The sequence below is a fragment of the Accipiter gentilis genome, chromosome 12, assembly GCF_929443795.1.
Source record: "Accipiter gentilis chromosome 12, bAccGen1.1, whole genome shotgun sequence".
In the NCBI taxonomy this organism is placed as follows: domain Eukaryota; kingdom Metazoa; phylum Chordata; class Aves; order Accipitriformes; family Accipitridae; genus Astur; species Astur gentilis.
This window is the reverse complement of record NC_064891.1, coordinates 2,021,195-2,043,610: the sequence shown is the minus strand read 5'-3', so window position 1 is coordinate 2,043,610 and position 22,416 is coordinate 2,021,195. Positions and strand designations below refer to the sequence as shown.

Below are 22,416 nucleotides of genomic sequence, written 5' to 3'. Positions count from 1 at the left end.
GTGGCAGTGAGTTCTGTAGGATAATATTTCTTTGTAAAGTATTTATTTCCATCAGTGTTAAATTTTGTCACCTTTTTAGTTTCACTAAATTAATTATCAACTAATTAAAGTGCAGTTCTGCTTCAGGTTGAAACAAGGAGCAATTGATTGAAATTTAAGTGCTGCTGTCACTGTAATTCCATGCGTTCTGATGCTTGAGCCCTGATCTTCTGAACTCTGGCAGCAGAGATCATATAGCAGAGCACACGGTGGTTTTCATTTGCTCTTTTTTTAATGTTTAGTTGCTTTACAGGGGGTCAAAAGTAAGTGTAGTTAGTGGGACCTACAGCTGTAGAAAAATCAAATTTTCAAACGTTTTTTCCCTTAGTTTCTAGCTTGCTTCAAACTCCCATGGCGATGCGATAGCTCAGCCTCAAACCCATTTTCGCGATGATTCGTGGGGAGAGGATAGAGAAAGAGAGAGAGAAGTAAAATCCAAATGGTATTTTGATGTGGGGGAGGGCTAGAGCACAGTATCATTTAAATTGAGACAACCATGCTGGGTCTAGATGGGTAGTTATTATCTGCTATTTCATAAGGTAAATCCATATTACTCTTCCCCTTGACTATTCTTCTGCCCACATACTTCTCTCATCAGAGCTGGAACTGAATAATATATAACCTGGGGAAAGATAGCTAATAAAAAATGCAATAGAATCAGGCCACGTAGAACTTTAGGCCACGTTGGATTAGCAGAGTATCAGCCTGCACAGTCTGGGCACTGCAAACTACAGCTCTGAACACAATCCTTGTAAACTAGGTTTGAACACTGTACAAATACTGTGTGTACTTAATATACTAAGTCTTTTTTTCTTTTCTTTTTTTTTTTTTTTTCCCTTTTTCTTTCCTCTCCTCTCTTCCTGGTTTTAGGTAATGTCCAGCACAACAGCAATGTGGGGAAAGGAAGGAACCTCTCTGAATCTTACCCGGCTGTACTCCAGCCTTTCCTGGGACAGAAAGGAAAGAAAGGCCTGGCTCATCCCAGCCTTCCTGCGCACGTGAGGAATGCCGTACTCGCAGCTGCCCTTTTCCCAGAGTTCTTGAAGGAGCTGGCAGCTCTTGCCCAGGAACATTCCATTTTATGTTACAAAATACTGGGGGATTTTGAGGATTATTATTAGTGTTTGTTTTTAAAAAATGTGTTTTAAAAACGCTTTTGGAGTTTAAACAGATTTTTAATGCAAAGCTGCTTACAAAAGAAGGTTGTACTTCAATATTTCCTGAAAATACTTGATTTGGAGGGGGAACAAGGAGACAAAATGTTATTCCATGTTACCTTATATTAGGCCTTATAATTTCCCTCTGTGCTACATAAATTATATGAGACATTTCTGATACTGCTCTTACTGCAATTTCCTACTTCATCTCCTCCTCTTTACACAGCCACCCTTCTTTTAGTGTCACTGATTCCTGTTGAATTTCTGCAATAGACACTTGTAGGTTGGCTAAGAGAGGCAAACGTTTTAGCTTTTTCTGTTCCAGAAATACTCTTCTGGATAACTTTGGTAGAAGACAGTTTGTTTGGAAAAAACATTGCCCCATGGGGACAGTTCAGGGTATAAAAAATATACACAAAATCTGCACAAAACCCCTTTATGTGAAGGGTTGTGCTTCTTTGTGGTTTTGTCCTCTTTCCACCTTCCCTTCCTTTTCCCTGAAACAGGGTTCTTACCAATCCACATCTGAAGCCCTCTTTTTTGACTAGTGGCGCAGGTTTTTTGAATTCAAGTGGTCTTATATGTATTAAATACATGACTAGCTGAAAGCAGGTGCTGGACCCTACACATACCATATTGCCTTATGTTGCAGGCAGATCTGCAGCTATCAGCTGTTGGTCTTTGAAGTCAAATGAACTGTGTAAGTGGATGTGGATTGCAGACTGCCTGGAATTTTCCTTGCAGTTTCTCAGCATTCTTTGATAACTACTGCATTGCTACCTAAACTCTCAAGCATGCCTTATTTAGTAAGATTTGCACAAAGTACAAAACACAATGTTTCTATGCAAGCTATAATTAGTATGTAGTTTGTTTTTATGCTTATTTTAATAAGCTAAAGAAAGGTATTCAATATCTTTCAGTTCTTTCAGTAGTATTAAAAGGACAGCAGGATGGGTTTGGTTTTGGTTTTTTCGGGGGTTTTTGGGGGGTTTGGGGGGGGTTTTTTTGTTTGTTTTTTTTTTTGTTTTTTGGGGTTTTTTTAATGAAAAAAGTTGGCTTACTCCTGAAAGCTGTTCTGTTTTATTGTTAATTTTTTTGGTTAAGGGAAAGTTAAATACTGTTTGTTTACTTTTAATTTAGATGTTGACTTTTCCTAATATTGCACTTTTGGGATGGTGAGAGGAGGACCAGACTATTCACCAGCTGTAGAAAAGAAAGGAGTAACAGGGAAAGCTGTCTGCTGGTGACTAACTGCTTGAGAAAATTCTCTTCTGTGAGTAATGGGCTTCATTAGAAGAATCCAAACATGATGAATTGGTGCATCACCACTGCATTTTGTCTTATCTTAGTAGCATAATTGTGCTTCCAGTGTGCTGTAGTTGGCTACATAAAGAGGGGCTTAGTTCAAGAAAGCCTTCAACCCCTTTGTCCAGGAAAGAAACTAACAGTGACTCCAGGAAGTCTGAAGAAACATAAATCAGAAATAACATTTGCATACATTAGTTCTCCTGCTCATTGTAATTCCATAATGTGGGGTGCTCATTAATCGCATCCTGATTTTGAAACACACTTTCTCAGAGATTGCAAGGCAAAAGAACACTTTAAAAACAAAGAATAAAGACACTCCAGAAGAGTCTAATTAATTATAGGTCAAATTCCTGTGGAATTTGCAGTGCAATTTAAGCTCCTAAATCCTTTAGATGCTTCTGAAAAGTTGTACATTTAATCTACAAGCTGTGAGACACATTCATTGTGTCAGACTGCTGTAGGTTGTTCCAAGGAAAAAAAAAATCCCAAAGGGTACCTCTAACAAAATCACCTCAAGAAATTCTCTGGGTCTGTCTTCACTTGTTTGCTGTACAGTCTTCACTTACGCAATGGGTGGGTGTCATGTAGCTTCCTAGCTGACTCTGGTTTGCTTTCACTTCTAACTTGTTTATTTTTTGGGGCACCATTGCATCGCCATCCTGTAAATCACCTACCAATCTCCACATGGCCCTGTTTCACCTCACAAGCTTCCTTGGAAGCTGAAGCCAAGGCTGTGGTTTTTTTCTTAAATCTTAGTTATCCAGGTTTAAGAGAGCTCTTTCTTTTTCTCTTCCCCCCGCATTGTTGTTGTAAATGGGCAATGAGTAAATTAAGATTTTTTTATTTTTTTTTTTTTAAAAAAAAACAAACTTGCTCTAGGACATAATGGTTTCTCTCTCCACTCCTACGTTCCAGTTTCCACTATTACCAGTAGTGCTGTCTTTCATGCTGTACTTGCAGCCCTGGCCTGAAGAGGTTCAGCAGTGTTACGTGTGCTAAGTGTGTTTTAGCATTATGGATGCAGGGTCAGTGCTTGCTCCTCTCCTCACCTCTTTTGCTAGGAACTTTATGTGAGCAAAATAAAAAGTACCAAATGAGTGTGATCAGCTAACTTTTAGTGGTTCAGAAGCAAGTGCTAAATTGCAGAAGCAATCCAATCCTTTTTCTGAAAGACTATTAAAAAAGGAATGAAAAATAATTAAAAAAAAAAGTTCTGCAGACTAGTGCTCAAGGCAGTAAGGTTACTTTGTGAACACTCCCTTCCCTTGTTTTTATTCTAAAATAAGAATCTTTATTTGCTGGGTAGAAGGGATTTTTTTTTGAGATTGTTAATTTTAACTGGTGTTTTCAACAAATGTACAAAGTCATAGCAGTTTCATTTCAGTGGGTCTATTAAGCTACATGGGGATTTTAAAATGTGGACTGCTCAAAAAAGCATCTGTGAATTTGAGGAAGGGGAGGATTTACTTCATAAGCTGTAGTGGAGCTTATGCTCTACATCCAGTAGGATAAATTCAGCCTTTGAAATCTGGAGTCACGTGGAAGACTTCTTGCTGAAAGGTCAGAACTGTGTTTGTGTGCAGTCTCCCCTTGTAAATGGGAGATCTGTCTGTTGGCTACCCAAAACAAAGAGGTGGTTGAGTGCAGTGACCCTGGCTCAGGACTGTAAAAATTGCAATCATATGTGTCACTTTATATTACTTGGTTCCTGGGTGGGATCAGACTTGCAGCCATGTCTTAGCTGAGATAGTAGCATAATGTCCAGCACCCAGCAAAAAAACATATTGGCAGGAATTGCATCTTCCTGTCTTCAAAATGCAGAACTTGTGATTTAGCTTGAAAATGTTGATCTTTTGAGATTAATCACCCCTGTGTGCTTAAGTTCTTCAGCCAAATGCTTGTTTAATAAGCTTCTTCCCTCCAGCTAGATAGTGCGTTATCCCGGCCCTCATCAGTGATGAATCTTTTTCCAAAAAAACTGATATGCCTATGGTCCAAGCTGTGGTCCAGCTGGTAGGGCCCTGGAGGACGCAGCGCTATGCTGCTCTTTCCAAGAGTAAGGAAGTGCTCCGTGGTCTGGATTTCCCCACACTCGTGTGTGTGTGTGACTAGAGCAGTCCCTCTTCAGCACATTGTCTCAGCATCAGCCATGAATGAAGTGTCTTGGGGTTAGCAGATCTATTCCAAAACCTGCAGGTGGTGGCTCAGTGATACCAAAGTTAATTTCCAGTCTCCTGCTAGATGTTTCACACTGTGAATGCCACATTTTCCAATGATGTAGCCTTTGAGTGTGTTTTTAAGCTGTTCTGCTGTAGCTAGGAATCTTTCTGGCAATTTCAACCTGCTATTTTTTTTGCAACCTACCTATAAAGTGAACACTTTGTCTTAAAACAGTTGTAGTCATTCTCTTTTACCTTTGACCATTTTTAGATGCCCTGTGAGTTAGTCTCAGCACACGTACACACATGGTTTGTATTAATTGGGCTAACGCACTTGGCAACTTTCATTCAAGCAGCATCACCCTCAGCACACGCTGATCTTTGGGCAGGTAGAGTCAGTTGCAATTCATGTGCTGTGGGCCCTACTTACTGCCTTTTTATTCTATTCTACGCATTTTTCTCAAAAGTGATCTTTTCCATGTGTGCCCTAAAGAAAAATATAGGATTTCTAATGAGATCAGATTTTTGGTGTTGCAGTTTTGGATGTGAAAGATGCACTGCCTTTTTTGTCCTGACAACTTCTAGACCTTGGTTTGGAAGAACAGAAATGAGAGCTTCTGTTTTCAGCTGTATTCCATGGAGATGAGAAAATTCCCAGGAGCAGGCATGGGCTGTCGCTCCCACTGGCACACCCAGATACATCCTTCAGAGCATCCAGTTCATAAATGAATGATTTCCTCTTTCATTGGGGTTTATCACTTTGTAAAAAGTTTGATGAATTCAGTGGTGTCGTGCTGCTGTACCCACTTAGTGCATTTGCATTTCCGATGTGATCTGATCATCTTAGTAAGATTGGTAAATTTCCTAGGATGGGAGAAAACATGGTGTGATTGGGGTGGCTCTCGGACATTGGCAGGGGCCGTGCTTTGGAATGGGAACAGAACTGGATGGACAGTAAGCCTGAACAGCGTTTCTGCCACCAGCACCATTCTAATTGCTCTTTGGCCCGGGCGCAATGCCTAAGTGGTCTGTTCACTCCTTCAGAGAAAAACATTTGCAAACAAATTTACTGCATCCCGCACCATCCGAGGGTTTAAGTTCAAGAGGTTAAGTTCTATTTACCAAGGGAAGTATACCATCTAGCACAGCGCGTACACATTCACTACCCTTTTGTACACTCTGCTTGTGCCTCACAGAAGGTTTTGTGCTTCAGGAAGGTTTTTTAGCTCCTCTAAGAAGCTCTAAAATCGCAGGGTTGGGAAGAAAAGGATGGGAGCGGTGTGATTTGGTGCAGTTAAATTAAGTCATTGTACCATTTGAATTCGTAGCCACAGCTCCTGTTTGAGGGCAGCTTGATTTAATAAGCAATTTACTGTGCTGTATTTACTGAAATTGCTATGTCATGCCTGCAGTTTTTATGACAGCTCCTGTTACATTTGTAACATTTAAACTGCATCTGTAGTTATGAGTAGAATACTGGTATTTTCCTCTTTTTTCTTTTAAGTCAGATAGCTCTGGCATAGTACAGTAATGTTACTGCTGTGTCCAGATCCGATTTAGATAATTACAGTATGTTCTTCCTTGCACCTTTTGAGCACTATCAGCAGAAACGGAGGGTACGTGACACTCAGGCTGCTTACGTTAATGAGCAAACCAAAGGTAAAATGCCGCAGATTAGCAGGGGGCACTTGTCTCTGTGTGCAATGAAGTAAGAATTTACTTTTGCGTTGCTCTGATTTACCAGGGACCAGGAAGAAAAAGATCACGGCAAAAATGAAAAATGAATATGACAGTGTCCTATGGTAACTGTCCAAGTAGATAGCACTGCTGTGTAATGTTTTGGGCCAGAAATGCGCAAAGGAGGGTAAAAATTGCTCCTTGTTAAGGTGGTGTCAGACTTGCAAAAATAGGTATTCAGATAATATGACAGTGGTGCCAGCTGTCTGACCGCAGACAGCCACAGAATGCAACGCTATTTCGGTGACTTTGTTGGTGATTCTGACTGAATGTACTTTATTTTTTAGGGGCCCACAGCTTTTCTAAACACGTTGTGGCCCAGCATCAATGTACTTAATTTGTTATGTGCTCAGTTGGAAGCCTCTTATTTATGAATAGGAGCATTACTTGGATTCTCAAATATGTAGGTGCTTAAAGTGGCGTTTTGTTGCTGACTGTGCAAATCTTCTTTTTGTTCATTGATTATAATGGTTCTTGTGTGGCAGCTGGATTAAATTAAGACTGAAGTCTCTGGGCTAAAAGCCCTGATGGAACTTTTGTGCAAAGGCTGCATTTCTCAACCAAATAACTTTCTCTGGTGCTTCGGCAGACTGCCCGCATACAATTATGTATTGTGGACTAAATACCTGCAAACTTACATTTCTGACAAAGCCAATTCCACAGCAGCTGTATTTTATTGCAGTCTACTTTAAAAATAACTAGCTTGGATTTAGACCAAAAAAATAACATGGATGAGTCAAATCCAAGACAACTAAACTGTGTCCAGCTCAGTGCTGCTGTGTCAGTTTGGCCAGAGCTCAGACGAAATGCCATTTCGTCCTCAAAGGAGGGGGAGCAGCTCTGGGTGTTGCTATCCCTTGCTGCAGCTTGAGCCAAGGACTCATGCCTCTCGAGGTGTCCCTTGGTGTCCAAGCACAGATTGGTGTTGGAAACTCTTACCAATGTCTGTTGTGAAACTCCAGAGTCAAAACATCAGTTTTTGAGCTTCAGTGTGAAAAACCTAGGGGCCTCCAAGACCAGTCTGAAAATGTGGCCTCTCAAGCTTCAGAAATGAGAAGGTAAAATACAACTTTCCTGATGGTTATGCCTGCTTAGTGGGTGTAAATGCTTTAGATAACTAAAGCTGTGGCTGATGCAACCATATGTCAGGAGGACTCTTGCTTCGTGCTTACACAAAATGTCTGTGCACGGAGGGAGGATTCCCTACAGTGAAACTGTTGGCCTTCAAGTGTTCTTGTTAGGATTAGCTCATGGTGGTACAACCTCTGCAGCTCTAAGTAATGAACCCAGCTCTCGGCCTTTCTCCAAAGGCTGCGATGACAAGGCAATGGATGTGGCATAAAATAATTGGCTGCCTGTGTATGTGCTGGGGTAACGTGGGGTCCAGCACAGCTGTCACCGGTCTTTTTTGGGGGAGAAGCCAGCAGGTGAGACGGAGTCATTTGCAGGGTCATGAGTTGGACCTCACACACAGATAAAGGGGAGGAACAGCAAAGGTCAGGGTCCCTCTCCATCTATACGTACAAATGGTCACCAAATGCTGCAGAGAGTTGTGAAATGCCTGTACACCCTTACAGGGAGATTTTGAGGTTCAGGGACTAGGATAGTCCTAGAGGGAAGAGTCAGTACTCATTAGGACCATGCACAGCTGCATTGCTCACTGAACTCTACCTGCTTTTGCATTTTTGTTGCCTCATGGCAGGGCCTGAACACTTCTGTAGGTTTGCTTTGTTGCAGTTAAAATTCAGGCTGTACCGCCTGATGTGGGGGTGTGCGTTGGAGCATGGTCAGAAGAGAAGGAGCATTCCTGGTGGTTTTGTGTTTCCGCTGCAGTCATCCCTAATTACTGATCTGGGCTGGCCCAGGGGCTCCTCTAGATGGGAGTTTAAATTTGCCATAGCAATGGGCAGAAAAAGGCGCAGCAAATTATGGGTCATAACAACTTAGGATTTTGTATTTTATTGCCTTCCTCACACTGTTTAGCAATAGAATTCTCTCATATATATATATATTACTTGAAAGTTTGCAGCTTCTGAGGGGACAGAGATGACTTGCACTGAACAGCTAATCCAATGCAGGTAAGCTTCTATACATTTGGGTCGATAAATCTTGACCTCCTATCTGCTGTAACTTGGTTTTATACGGCCATTATGTGAAGCCGAGTCCAGTGAACTTTGGAGTATTTGTAAACAGCAGAGCAAGGAAGATGCAGGCCACAAGGGTGAAAGACCAGCAGCATGCTGTTCCATCTTTTCCCTTGTGCAGTTTGAGAAGAGAGTTGAGTGAAAACCTAGTTTGTTTTTCTTTACGTGAAAAACCCAAACACTCTACATGTTGAGCATGCATGCAAGGCCGTAAGTCACTGGAACCAAGGTCAGTGGTTGTGAAAGCGGGTAGAGGGGTGCTCAGAAGAGAAATGAGAACATTACAGTACACTGACACCATGCTGCAGAAGTGGAGTGGAAAGAGGCCACAGTGAAATTGCAGTGTGAATATTCTAGCTGTAAATTTTTTAGTTAAGGTTCCTATCATATGCTTCTATTTTTAGCATAGTTAAAATTAAACTCTGCAGCCGAGGCTGAGCACTAGAAATTCTTTCTTCACTACTTCAGCATTGCCAGCATCTTTTTAGACAGCATTCTTCTCCTCTTCTGCACCCTCAGATATGGGATACTTCAGCTATACAGGATACTAAGTATCATCTCTCCACCCTCAGGAGTGACCTCCCAAAGGACTTCCAGCAACCAGTAGATGAGATTGTCGTGACAGTGTCTGGTGTCAGCTTTTAATTTGTGAGCATTTTCCTTGGCCCTCTGTTCATGGACGGTTACTGCTGAAAAACTGCATGAAACTGTCCTTAAGTCACCCTGCCTAATGCCATTGCACAGATGGCATCTGCAATCAGTAGATCAGGGAGCATGGCTGTAGCTAAATAAGACTTGTAAGTTGGGGTCAAAGCTTCAATCTTAATTCCTGAGTTCCTAGCTTCAATACAACCACAGTTAGAACAGCCTCTCCCGGTCTGCAAAATGTTCTGACATCAAACACTTCATAGTCAGGCTCTGCCCTTTATCTTGCAGACTCACCTGTCCTATGGGGTTTTTATTTGTCTTTACAATAGCAGATATTAAATTCCTTGAGGCTGCTGCTTTGTCTTTTAATGTGCTCCATTGATTACAGCTGTGCAAATATAAACCAAAGCTGTTTTGCACAGTACAGAGTTCACTTGTGGAGTATTTAGAATTTGCCTTTAGCTCCATTTAGGACACAGAGGAAGGTGGTGGTTGTATTTAGGCTGCTGTATTAGGCCCTTGGCAGGCAAAAAAAGGATCTGGTGTTTTGGTTGTATTGGTCCAATGAAAATGGTGTAAAGTGAGTGATGAGCCCCTTAATGCAGACTGCCATAGTAGGAGCAATGGTAGCTGGCCCTGGTGAGACTTCTCATGGCTAGCCTAGCACTGCCAGCTACCACTGCTTTGAAGTTGATACCTGGTATCTCCACAAATGTTACAAAGATTCATCGTCTTTATCTCATTTGACTCAAACCACTTTTTTCTAATCAGAAAGAAATTTACATTTTGTATGTGTCTGCAAAAGATTTCTTTAAAAAATTTAGAAGTGACTGTTTTGTAATACAGTGCAAAATTTATAGACTATAGCTGCTCTTTCCCTTCCCTGGAAGGGGAAGAATATTGCAATTACTCCTTTTTTAATCTTTCTTGTTATCCATTGTGTCTGGCAGGTGGAGGTGAAAATAGATTTGAGATGTACAGTAAATCATAGAGTCATAGAATGGTTTGGGTTGAAAGGGACCTTGAAGATCATCTAGTTCCAACACCCCTGCCATGGGCAGGGACACCTCCCACTAGACCGGGTTGCTCAAAGCCCCATCCAGCCTGGCCTTGAACACTTCCAGGGATGGGGCATCCACAACTTCTCTGGGCAGCCTGTTCCAGTGTCTCACCACCCTCATAGTGATGAATTTCTTCTTTACATCCAATCTAAATCTACCCTCTTTCAGTGTAAAGCCATTACCTCTTGTCCTATCACTACATGCCCTTGTAAAAAGTCCCTCTCTGGCTTCTTGTAGGTTCCCTTTAGGTACTGGAAGGCTGCTATAAGGTCTTCCTGGAGCCTTCTCTTCTCCAGGCTGAACAACCCCAACTCTCTCAGCCTGTCTTCACAGGAGGGGTGTTCCATTCCTCTGATCATCTTCATGGTCTTCCTCTGGACTTGCTCCAACAGGTCCATGTCCTTATGTTGGGGGCCCCAGAGCTGAATGCAGTACTCCAGGTAGGGTCTCATGAGAGCAGAATAGAGGGGCAGAATCCTCTCCCTTGACCTGCTGGTCATGCTTCTTTTGGTGCAACCCAGGATACAGTTGGCTTTTTGGGCTACGAGCACACATTGCTGGGACATGCTGAGCTTGTCAACCAACATGCCCAAGTCCTTCTCCTCAGGGCTGCTCTCAATCCATTCCCCACACAGCCTGTATTTGTGCTTGGGACTGCCCTGACCCATGTGCAGGACCTTGCACTTGTCCTTGTTGAACTTCATGAGGTTTGCATGGGCCCACCTCTCGAGCCTGTCAAGGTCCCTCCGGATGGCATCCCTTCCCTCCAGCGTGTTGACCGCACCACGCAGCTTGGTGTCGTTGGCAAACTTGCTGAGGGTGCACTCGATCCCACTGTCCATGTCACCAACAAAGATGTCAAACAGCGCTGGTCCCAGTACTGACCCCTGAGGAACACCACTGGTCTCCATTCAGACATTGAGCTGTTGACTGCAACTCTTTTTGAGTGCGACCATCCAGCCAACAGTGGTCCATCTGCCAAATCCCTGTCTTCCCAATTTAGCAACAACAATGTCATGTGGAACAGTGTCAAATGCTTTGTACAAGTCCAGGTAGATGAGGTCAATTGCTCTTCCCTTATCCATTTAAAGATCTAATGCTGTAGTCATATAGACTACTCATCCAGAACTTGGCTCATGATTTTGAACCCTATTAGCCCAGTGTAATTAAATAGGACAAGAGTGGCTAAGAAGAAGTAGCCATTAAGAAGACATCTACCAGAAGAAGCCATGCTACAGTAGTAGAGATCCTTCCTTCTTTTAAACACAGCTTAATTATTACTCTTCCAAATATATCATTGTTTTGCTTTCTCTTTTTTTAAGAGGCACCCACTACAGCAGAGGGGAAACTCAGCACAGCAGCATCAAGCTGTGCAAGAAAAAGGATTAACCTCGGAGGACCACCTTTTGGAAACAATTGTGTTTTTCTAAACCAAGGGAGTATCTTTAAATTAAGATTCAAGATTTCATGTGGAAGCCCTTGTGCCTTTTCATTTCTTGCTGTCAGGACAAGAGTTGAATAGAATTCCAAAATTTAAAGTTTGCTGTATAATCCAAACCTTTACTGACTGAATGTTTACCTGGAAACTCACACCACTGTAAGTAAAACTAGTACTTTTTGCTCATGATGTGAAAAGTGATAGTAAAAGCCTTTGCATGAAGGTCAGGTTACATGAAAATCCTGGAGGGGCGGGGGGGGATTTTGTTTTGGGGGGGAGTTTTTGGAGGTTTGGTTGGGTTTGGTTTAGTTTTTTTTGGAAGGGTCACAGTTTTTGTTTGCAACCATGTTACTGCTTTTCGTCAGCTATATGGCTTTTGAATCATTAAGTTATTTTTATGTGAATAATGGGTATACATTTTATTCATTAAATGTATTTGAAAACCATGGGCTTTTTTTTCCTTCTAATCGAGTTAACACTCAAACCATGAGCCAGTTTGTACAGAAATGTCCTCCCTGAAACATACATTAACACTGCTACTCTTGAGAATGAACTGTCATCAACCTAGTTTGAACCAGTGTTGCAAGGACCACATTTGCAAAAGGTGACTGAATTCCCAGGGCCATACCTGCTGCGATCCTCTGACAATGTCTGCCTTGCAGGCAGATCCTAAAGAACAATTCTGAAGAAGTATCTCTGAGGTCTGAGATAAATGTGATCTTTAAAATGTATGGCTTAGTACTAGATGGGAATTCTTTCTCTAATAAATGTAAATTTGATAGGCTGCCTCTACTTGCGTTTTCTGTTAATGGTTTGATCAGCTGAAGTGGGTTGGGACTGGCAAGTTAACTCCAGGACCCTGGATTCAGTGGGTACTTAAAGCTAGGAGCTGAAAAATGGAAGGTATAAATATAAAACAGCATATAACACCCCTTAGGATTAAATAGTGGAGCAGACCCTAGGACAGAGCTGAATCTTGCTCAGTTTTGGTAAGCCAGCTGCATGTTCAGTTCCAGGTGATGGCAGAAAGCCACGTGCCAGAGAAGCGTGCAGCAACTGGAGGCTTGGAGTGGCTTGGAGCATTTGTAACATAGGGTCAAGTTCTCAGCAGCAGACAAAAATCTAAACTGAAGCAAGTGGTCCCTTCACTGAGCTACTGCATAAGAGAAAGGCACAACTTGTTCGCTGTAGTGCAGGGCTGGCAGAAGCACATCTGCTATACTGAACTTCCCAGGCCCTAAGGGGTTGTGAGCCTCGGAAGGGCTCAGGCATACATCCGTTAGGCACTCTTCAGAACTGAAAGAGCTGTGAGTAGGCAAAGCAGATGTTTAGGCACCTAACAAGAAGCAGGTGAACAAACAATCTGACAGTTAATTCTTAGATGTAGGCATGCACTTACCTGTTTGTGGCACTAGCCTCAGGCACTTCCTTAAGAATCCAGGAAGAATGATAGTGGATGTTGTTTTCCCTTCTGCTAGGCATGGAGGCACATCTTAATTACTGCTAGGTGTTTTAATCATTGTTACTAGTGTGCTAGCACTAATTTACAATGACTTGTTACTGTGCACCACCAGATTTTGTGTTCAAGATCTGTGAATTTCCCTTCTCACAAAAAGGCAGCTAGAAAAGCTGAGTTTACACTTACTTTATTACAAAACTAACCAATACAGCTTCAGCTCTCTGCATACTCATGGACACCCCTGGGAACTTGTTTCCTGTGCCTGTGTAGAAATCACATTTCTGAATGCCACAACAAAGTGAGGGAGATGCAAATGACTGTATCATCTCCTGCTATTCTTTTGCTCATCTGCCTTGGGCTGATGCATCCGGGGAAGGGTAGGATGTAATGCTGCTTGAAGTATAAACCAACAGTCCTCATGCTATGGCACCAAAGTTCATTTGCAGTGGACCAGACAGAATGAAGCACGTCTTCTGCAGACACTTCTATGGTTTTTCTCTTGTGGCTACTCTGACAGCTTCTTCTCTAGTAACTGCTTCACCAGAACAGGACTAGATCGTCCTTGTGTTTCTCTTTGTACCAGCCCAATTAACTTATTTAGAACTTTTCGATTTCCAGCCTTTATCGCCATAACCTTTAAAGAAAAAAAACAAAAACACAACAACAGAACAACAGACACCACTGTTACAGGAAAATCAGACATCTTCACTCATTCACAGCCAAGGTATGAATAGTTTTCTCCTTTAAGATCATTGTGTAGAATACTATATATTTGGGGCTAAGGCGTTATTTATAAAAACTGCCTTCAGCTTTGCAATAAGGTCCTGCTCTGCTCCCATGAGACAACAGCAAGTCCCTACAGCAGCAAGGCCTTACAACTAATAGAAAGATCTCCTCTTACTGAAAAAGTCAGAAAACACTTTTGGATTTTAACAGAGTCTGCAACTTGAACAGTGACTTCCTGGAAAAGAGCCAGAAAAATGAGATGGACTTCTCTTGCTAATAGGATCTACCTTTTTACTCAATATAGTGTTCAGTTATAACAAGTAATTTGCATCAAATCATAATCTATTTGTGGGGTCCTTCAAGCACAGACGTAGGTGTTTTTGTAACAGCATGTTACTTCCTTTAAGCAAGGAATCCTTTGCAACACAGCAATTAATTAACCCATCAGAAATTCAACCTCCTATCAGGCACCTAGTGTTTGATGCACAGTCACCTGCAAAATAGCAAGGGCCATATTTAAAAGCTAAGTAAAGCCACTGAAAAAAGCACTGGAAATTTCACTTTTCGGCATTTCTACAGGAGATGCTACTGCTGAAAGACAAGCGTCTGGCCTTCATATTGTTTGTGTGGCAGGGAAAACATTCTCTACATTGTCAGAGTTACTGGGAAAAACATGATAGCTTCAATTAAACAGGATGTCATATTTACAGATATTAAGGGAAGGATTGTGAACATATGAGCCACCAACTGTGCCAATACCAAGCACAAATGCAAATATTGCTGCTCATTACAGTATCTGAATTATTGGCAGTCTAAAACTTCTCTGTGACGTCACAACACAGAAAAGACTCATTACTCCTGATCTGCTAGAAATTACCTATATGGGGCAGAATGCAGAACAATTCAGGTGATACTGCATTTTCATACAGTGCTCAGCATTGGCTTGAGCAACTGTAAGTTAGTGCATTTTAAAGAAAGTTACTATCAAAAAGCATGGCATACTTTTTAATTTTCCCTGTCAAGTACTCAGCTGATGCTATTTTGTAAGGTAAGCTCTCACAGCAATTTAAAGCAGTGAATTACAGGCCTTCAAGGCAGCTTTTGCCTTGGCAAAAGATCATCTGGAAAAAGTAGGGAAGAGAGGCCATTCTACTGCATTTGGCTTGACTAAAACAGTGGAAAACAGAGAGGAATTACATTCTCAGAAAAAGCACTATTATTGAAATGGGAGTGTAGTTATGGACCTTCAGCTTCTGCACTTCCCAATCAGTTCTCGTGTTCTTTCTCTCCCCACTTGTGCTTCTGTACCAGTCTGAAAATACAGCAGCACTTTTATCAGGCTCTGCAAATGAGTCAGTCTGATGGAGGTCACGCCGACCTACTGCAAGCTCATTCACTTTATCAAAAGCTCTTGCAGAGCTGTTAGCATCCCCCAATGAGATCTGGGGTGGGTGGTATTGTTCTCAAAAGATGTTAATGTTTTTTTCCAAATGGCAAATGTATCTAGACAATGTTTATGTTAGAAACAAGCTATTCACTTCCGCTTTTACATTTTGCTCCAGAGAACATACAAGCACTTGTTTTCATTTTGCTTTTTATGAAACAGATTTTAGACTCTGTCAAGATCCCTTCCCACTCCTCCCCTTCATGATCAACAATGTTTTTTTCCCTTTTTCCCAGCTCAGACCTTTGTAGACTGATAAGCCACACAGGCTGCTGTGTGTCCTTCCAAGGAGATAGGGAAGAGCCAAAACCCCATCTTTCCTACTGCAGTATTTGTGCTCCTGCCACAGCACAGCAGCAGAATAGCAGAGCGGACAGCAGCTCTGGAGGCACCGATGCTGCTGCCACGGGGGTCCGGCTCCTCCCCGCCCCACAGACACTGTCAGGCAGGAGAGGCAGCTAGACTTGTCTCTTTGGCAGAGGGGGGAGACAGGGACATGGCAAAGAGACAGATGCAAGTAAAATTTTTGCCTTGCCAGCTCTGATACAGTCTCTAATTCCATAACTAATATATGCCTTGCTGGCAGGTAACTTCACTCTCCAGCTTCAGAACAGTTTAACATTGTTGCCCTAACATCACAAGAGATGACACAAAAATCAGAGTTATGTGGCCGGGTGGCCAGGTCAGGTTAATGGCAGTATAGCTGAAGAGGGAAAGAGCCCCACAGTTTTGCTTTCCTGCATTAAATTTTTATGGTCTCTCAGAATGACTTAGCGCATTAGCCAGACTGGTAATTTCTTCTGCTGATCATTTTGTGTATGTTTCAATTTCCAAAAAACCCACTTAGTAAAATAAGAAAGAAGAAGAAAAGCCTGATAATAGCAGAGCAGCAGCTTTAATGCTCCTATACTGGCTTTAGAGCTCAAATGCCAATCAAAAGGAGGGGGAAAAAAAAAGAAGCCATTTTAACCCCCTTTTTAGAGCCACAGACTGCCATAGCGCACAAGCTTCCCAGCACCATCATAATCACCTCATTTTCTTGTCCATCAATCACCGCCTGGCAGATCTGTTCAAGCTCTTTTTGATCCTGTATCAGTTCAAGTTCCTTTTCTTTAACAATTTCAAGAGGAGTCTTCCCTTCTCCCTTCCACAATTCCGCAAGCACCTGAAAGCGACAAAGACTGGTGAAGGTCAGTGTCTTTACATGCTTACATGCAGTATTTCAGTTACTGATCCAAGAAGCCAGATTTTAGTTAAAGCAAGAGCAGATTGTCTAAATGTGAACAAACCCAAGATTTAATCCTGCGCCTCGCTGAAAGAGCTCTTGCACCCTCCCTCCTTTTCTGCATCCTGAAATAAGACAAAACATTTTCACTTACTTCATGAGTACAGGTTAATGGTTCGCAACCAGTGCTCTGCAGCCTACCACAGTACTGGGAGCTGCCTGCTACTACCAGTGATGGTACCTCTTCAAAGTAAAGTAGTTTGCCGAGCGCAGCGCAGCCCCCGTGTACCTCGCTGTGCTGAGCCACTGCTCCCTCGCTGGGAGAGGGGGGTACCACAGCAGAGACCGTCACCAACTGCAAGGCTATTCCTCCGGCAGTACTCGTGCTAATCTTGCATTATTCACAAGAACTGCCTGAAAGCAGTAAGGAAATGCATCTCCATGAGCAATGTCTCTGCCTGGGAACTGACTATTAGCTGACTATTGTACCAAGTCCAATCCCTGGTAACTCATCCCATTACCGGTCCTCATCAGCAAGGTGTAATGAGGATACATATGACAAAGCAGAAGAAAAATAGTGCTGTGCAGAATGAATGCAGCAGCTCCAGCCCACCTATGCATCACCTCCAAGTACTGGACTGCTGGGTGAACCAAGGCCCCTGGAATAATCACTTGTTAACACTAGGGTGTTCTCCTATCCTGTAGCAGGGCTATCGCCCTGGAATAAACTTCAGAGAAGAGAACATTTATAAAAAACCAATTTCCTTGGGCAGTCATTTGCTGTATTCCCTTTGCTCTTATTTCAGAGCTGTGGGAGGAGAGAAAGAAAACCCTTATTAGAACAGCTGCTTGTGCTCCATCCTGAGCTGAAGATATAATTGTATGTTTGGGCCATTGCTGTGTACCAATATGGAAATAGATGTCACATCAAAATTTCAGCATTAAATACTCACTGTAGGATGAAGATGCTGGTGGGATGGGGAGATGAGAAGGGGCATTCAAACGGCATGTTAAATAATTAGCAGGGCAGCAAGAGAACTTAGGAAAAATGAAGCACGTGGGATGGTATTTCAACTATCCCAGCAATTTTCTGCAGCATGAAGGATTTTCTGGTACAAAGACCTTCAGACAGACACTTTTGTAGCCACAACAGGTATTTAAGAACCATGCATTGACACAATTCCTGCAAGAGGTGATTTGTTTGCCAGCAGTACCCCAAAGCTTTTTATGGGATCTTATCACTCTGTTGGAGACCTTGAGAGAGGGTAATGACATGCAGCTTTATTGTGGCAGCTACATCTTGTTTTTTCCTTGTCAGAGGGTTAAAGGCAGATCACTATTAAAGTTACTGATAAGCAGCCAGAGTTACAACCACTATAAGTAAAGCTTTCAGATATTTATATCTAAATAAATCAGTACAGTATATGATGTCTCTACAAGTTGTTCCTTCTAGTGCAGTACTTAAAAATCATCATGGCAGTGCTACCTGGAATACCCCTAGAAAGAAATACATCCAACAGAGATTCAACCTGTCTGCAGCTGCTTGCCTATTTATTGTTGCACTCCATTGCTATCCCAGGCAGCCCCCTCCTGCTCCTTCCCCACGGGACCAGGCAGGAAGATTTTTTTGTCCTCAAGGGCTCCCTGAAGCACAGGGACAGTACATCACCCCTCAGAAGGAGGAGCACAGCTCATAACAAAACACCCTGGAAAGTCTGAAGCACTGCACAAATCAGGGGCTGGACAATGAATAAGCCATGTTGCTCTCCTGGAAAAAGGCAGATGTGATTTTTAGGACTGGTATGTATTCAAGCAAGATGTCATAGGCTGCAGGAGGGGAAAATCTGCAACAAACAAAATCTATGCAGCTGACCATGGCAGAGTTACCCAGGAGCAACTCATTCATCAGGCTGACTTAGATCAGTGGCAGGACAGCTTGGCAGTGAGAGATCCGGCTCTGATTCCCTGCTATTCCTATGCCAAATGTCTCCTGGCACTGAGAGAAGCTTGCCCATTAGAAACCTTGAAGGCACCAGATTTCCCCTGTGACATCTGCATCATGTGTACTTTTCAATTTGGTAACAAGCATCTCCACTTAGCTAGTAGAGCAACAATGTTATCAAGGCCCTTGCTTGTTTACAGGTATATAGGAAAGCAGAAAGAGATGTGGCCAAGACCTGTCAAAGATGCACTTTTAAAAATGTGTTTCTCTACTTGGCAAGGAGTACGAATCTAAAGAAAGCAGTTTAAAAAATTATTTAAACTCATTTACACAAAATGCCTGCGCCACAACAGGAGGATCAAATTATGAAGTCTCCAGAGCCAAAATGAGAATCTCCAGCCTCATTTCCATTACTGAAATCTCAGTAGTTTCTACTATTGATTCTTGGCTGAGCGTGATTAGATTTTAATGATGTTCTGTGGTCTCTACCTACACAGGCATAGCAGCAAACCATTGGTCAAGATGAATTAATCAGGACTTACATGTCTGGCTGCCACGGGCATCATATCAAACATTTTGCAACTGGTGAACGTGCCAGCTGACTGCTGTGCCTGAGAACGCTCCAAATGGAAACCCTATCTGCAGTGATTTGCTGCCAAGGGTGGGAGGGAAGCAGCAGGCACTACCACTCGAGTCAGTCTGCTGGGCATCTCTCCTTTCCAGTGACGGAAGCCTTGATGTCTGGCAGTTGTCCCTCAGCCTCTGACAAAAGTGAGGGGCAGGCTGGGTCCAGTCCTCCAGATGGTATAGCCGTAATTGTCAAAGCAGATGGTTCTGCTTAGGTTTGTGTACTGTACTCATTTCCCTGCTATCTACTTTAAAGTAGCAATGCCAAGTGAGTCTGTTGAAGTTACTCCTATGTGGGTGACCTATGCAAGTGCAGAAGCAAACAAGACCTGGGGTCTACTCTGCTCCATACCCTGCTACAGATCCCCGATGAACGTGCAATAAGGGTGTTCGCACGGAGTTGCTCCAGCACGGCTCTCAGCAGCAGGGGCAAGTTTCTGCTTCCCTGGCCCAGGAACCAGCCTCTTCCCACAACGGCGTGACTCAAAGGCGGGCCCCTTATGACAGAGATATACTCGCTGCCAGCCCTGCAAATGAGAACTGAGACCCCATCTTGGGTATACTCCCCATCAGACTGGTTTCAGCCCTGGGTGAGCAGCACCAGCACCTCTCACTGTGGGCTTCAACATGGTGCCTCTGGGGTGGGCCACAGCATGTGCCTGTGCAGGTCCCCTGATCCAGGACACGCTCACCCCCCAGACCTGCACACCGGCAGAGCTGTAAGCTGCTCCCCTTTGCACAGGCACGCCAGTATGAAACTGCTTCAGAGACCTCTGGAGTGGGATGCTCTATCTGATGGCAAGTTGGGCGTGAGCTCTTTAATTACTTAAGTGGCAATTATGTAAGCACACAGTGCCCCTTCCTTGGCATATGCATCCTACCACACAATGTTCTGTGTCTATTATCAGTGCTCACGGCTTTCATCTGCCTGTGTTTCAGTGCCTTATACAGCAGAGACTGAACACAAAACCTCTTAAAAATTTTAAACTGTTAACAACTTCCTGCAGCGAGCATGTATGTGTATGCATGTCTGCATGCTCACCCCCTTGAACCTTTCCATCCTTTCTCGTTGGATCTGTCTCTACCACTGCAGTTCATTCTTCCCCACCCCAAGAGCTGCAATTCATCTGCTGTAGTGTATATATAGCCCTTTCTGCCCTCGGGCCATCCAGTATCTCTGCCTACTGCTGAGAATTGTTATAAACATTTGTTATTCTTCCGACATCCAGGCAACCAAAATACTTTTCTAAATGTGGCAAGGTTTCTGCAGTTTGATAGCATCACTCAGTGATGGCAAACAGTACTGTTATTTCTCTGTGTCCAATTTCAGAGCACTGAGGACAACATGCACATTTACAAGGAGTTGGTAATTAAACAAGAAAAGCATCTCTGAAATTCTTGATGTTTCATAACCTGTCAGAAGTGCTGGCACACAGATATATCACAAGGCAAGAAACTCCCGCAGAAGAGCATTAGTACCCTGTCTCTACCTCCACAAGGAAGCCAAGAGTTAAGGCTGGAGTTCTGAAGCTTCCCTTTCAAATGCAGACACCAAACTGATGGGTGAGCCATAACCCCGCAGGCACAGAACTGCTGTGCATTCCAATGCTTTTCCTATTAATACTTTATCTCCTTTTTGAAGCTTTTACTTTTCCAATCCCAAATTTCCAAATGCACATGCCTGAAGTCAGGCACTTAAATCCTTATTTATGATGCCTGTCATATGCAGCTGGCTATTCACAGAAGCAGACCGACAACACCAACTGAATTAAGAACCACGAGCATCTCCAAAAAAGAAAACAAACCAGGAAGTTTAAGTATCTTCAAGCAGGGTAAAGAGCCACATTTGCAACATTTATACCTGGTTTATAATCATGAAAAAAATGAACCGACTTCAATACTATTCCAAAGTTGTACTTGGATTAAATCAGTATGTGCTAGAAAAAGATGGAAACCTGTCCTGTGTATTTCACTATTAAAAGCTTGAAAGGAGACACATCCAAGTTAAATATCTTCACTGGAAGTTAAACATCTTCATTAACACTTTCACTGATGAACCCCTGAGAAGAAGCAGTCATCTAATGCCTCATCTAGAGGATAATAATTAATCTGAAAAGACAATGCATTCCACATAAATAAGCCAACAACAATTTAAGGTGAATGACAGATTATTCCCTATCACAAAAACCTTCCAAATTTTGTCTATAAATGCAGCAGAAACCATACCCATACTAAGCAGTTCACAATTTTAGATACAAATCATCAAGAGCTGATTTTTCAGATAAAAATCAAGCAAGATGATATTTAAAAAGAGGGAGAAACTAGCTTTACCATCAGTACTTGCTTGAGAGGTCCATGATAGCACTTGCTTAAAGAAGCAAGGATAAAAAGAACAGCCAGACCTCTCCACTTTTGATTCAGGGGTACACCAGAGCAGAACCCTTTTGGTGACTACACTCAGGTGAATTATATCCTTTTCCACATGCTAATGCTTGGGAACATAGACCTTACTGTCCCTTAGTACCTAGTAACTGATACTCTCAGCTTAACTGCAAGCCATGGATTAGCTCCCCCTGACCTTTCACTCAGGTCTGACTCGAACTGTGAAATTGAGATCTAGTGTCCAGTCTGTTCAGAAGCAGGATTTATTTAATTGACTTCAGTTCACATGGCTTAAATCTACTATTTGGCTTGTGCTCCCTTCTAACACTGAATATGCAGATGTATCTATAAGATTATATACACACGATGCACTTTCATCTATTATATGTATATAGTATAGATACAAAATTTGTCCTTCATCAACAGTCTAAATAATTTCCTTTTGAAGCAACCTATGTACTGGTACATACTGATTATGGAATTGCTATGTGAATGGAGTAAGTGGCCACAGATTCAACATACAGTAAAATCAAAAAGGTACTTACCTGCTTTGCTGCTGTAGAAGAAATTTCTTTTTTTTCTAGAAGGTTCAGAAGGTCAGCCAGGAGAAAAGGACTAACTGGGCTACGGAAAAAGGGGGTAGAAATTACCTCAGAGAATAAGGTAAAGTAATATATCTAGGCTACTGTTGCTTGCCTGAAGATCACATGGTTTAACATGACAAGCTAGTATTTTTCCTTATGATACACTATATTCAACTATGGTATTGATAGCCTGACTATGCCTTACCATTGTCATATTCCAAAGAGGGAAGACTGATCACTATTCTTAACTACATGGTCCTCTTCTCTGCAAGGTATTTGGTTAACTTCATTCAGCAGGATAGCATCAGGGCCTACACAGTACTGCCTAAGTGTAAC

General features: G+C 42.5%; 2 protein-coding genes across 7 annotated transcripts in view; one reads left to right on the top strand and one right to left on the bottom strand.

Annotated features, from left to right (window-relative positions):
* Positions 1-2,134, top strand: part of FHIP1A (FHF complex subunit HOOK interacting protein 1A) — a 91,878-nt gene extending 89,744 nt beyond the window's left edge. For all 3 annotated transcript variants that reach the window (XM_049814554.1, XM_049814553.1, XM_049814555.1), the window contains one exon: positions 910-2,134. In XM_049814554.1, coding sequence (XP_049670511.1) covers positions 910-1,160 — 251 coding nt within the window. In that variant the 3' untranslated portion in view covers positions 1,161-2,134. The remainder of the gene's footprint in view (positions 1-909) is intronic.
* Positions 2,135-13,327: 11,193 nt separating this feature from the next.
* Positions 13,328-22,416, bottom strand: part of GATB (glutamyl-tRNA amidotransferase subunit B) — a 43,098-nt gene continuing 34,009 nt past the window's right edge. Inside the window, exons 11-13 of one of the 4 annotated variants that reach the window (XM_049814599.1) lie at positions 22,042-22,120; positions 16,351-16,485; positions 13,328-13,784 (exon numbers count right to left, since the gene is read on the bottom strand). In XM_049814599.1, coding sequence (XP_049670556.1) covers positions 13,656-13,784; positions 16,351-16,485; positions 22,042-22,120 — 343 coding nt within the window. In that variant the 3' untranslated portion in view covers positions 13,328-13,655. The other 3 variants (XR_007507738.1, XR_007507739.1, XM_049814600.1) reach the window with 3 other exon arrangements.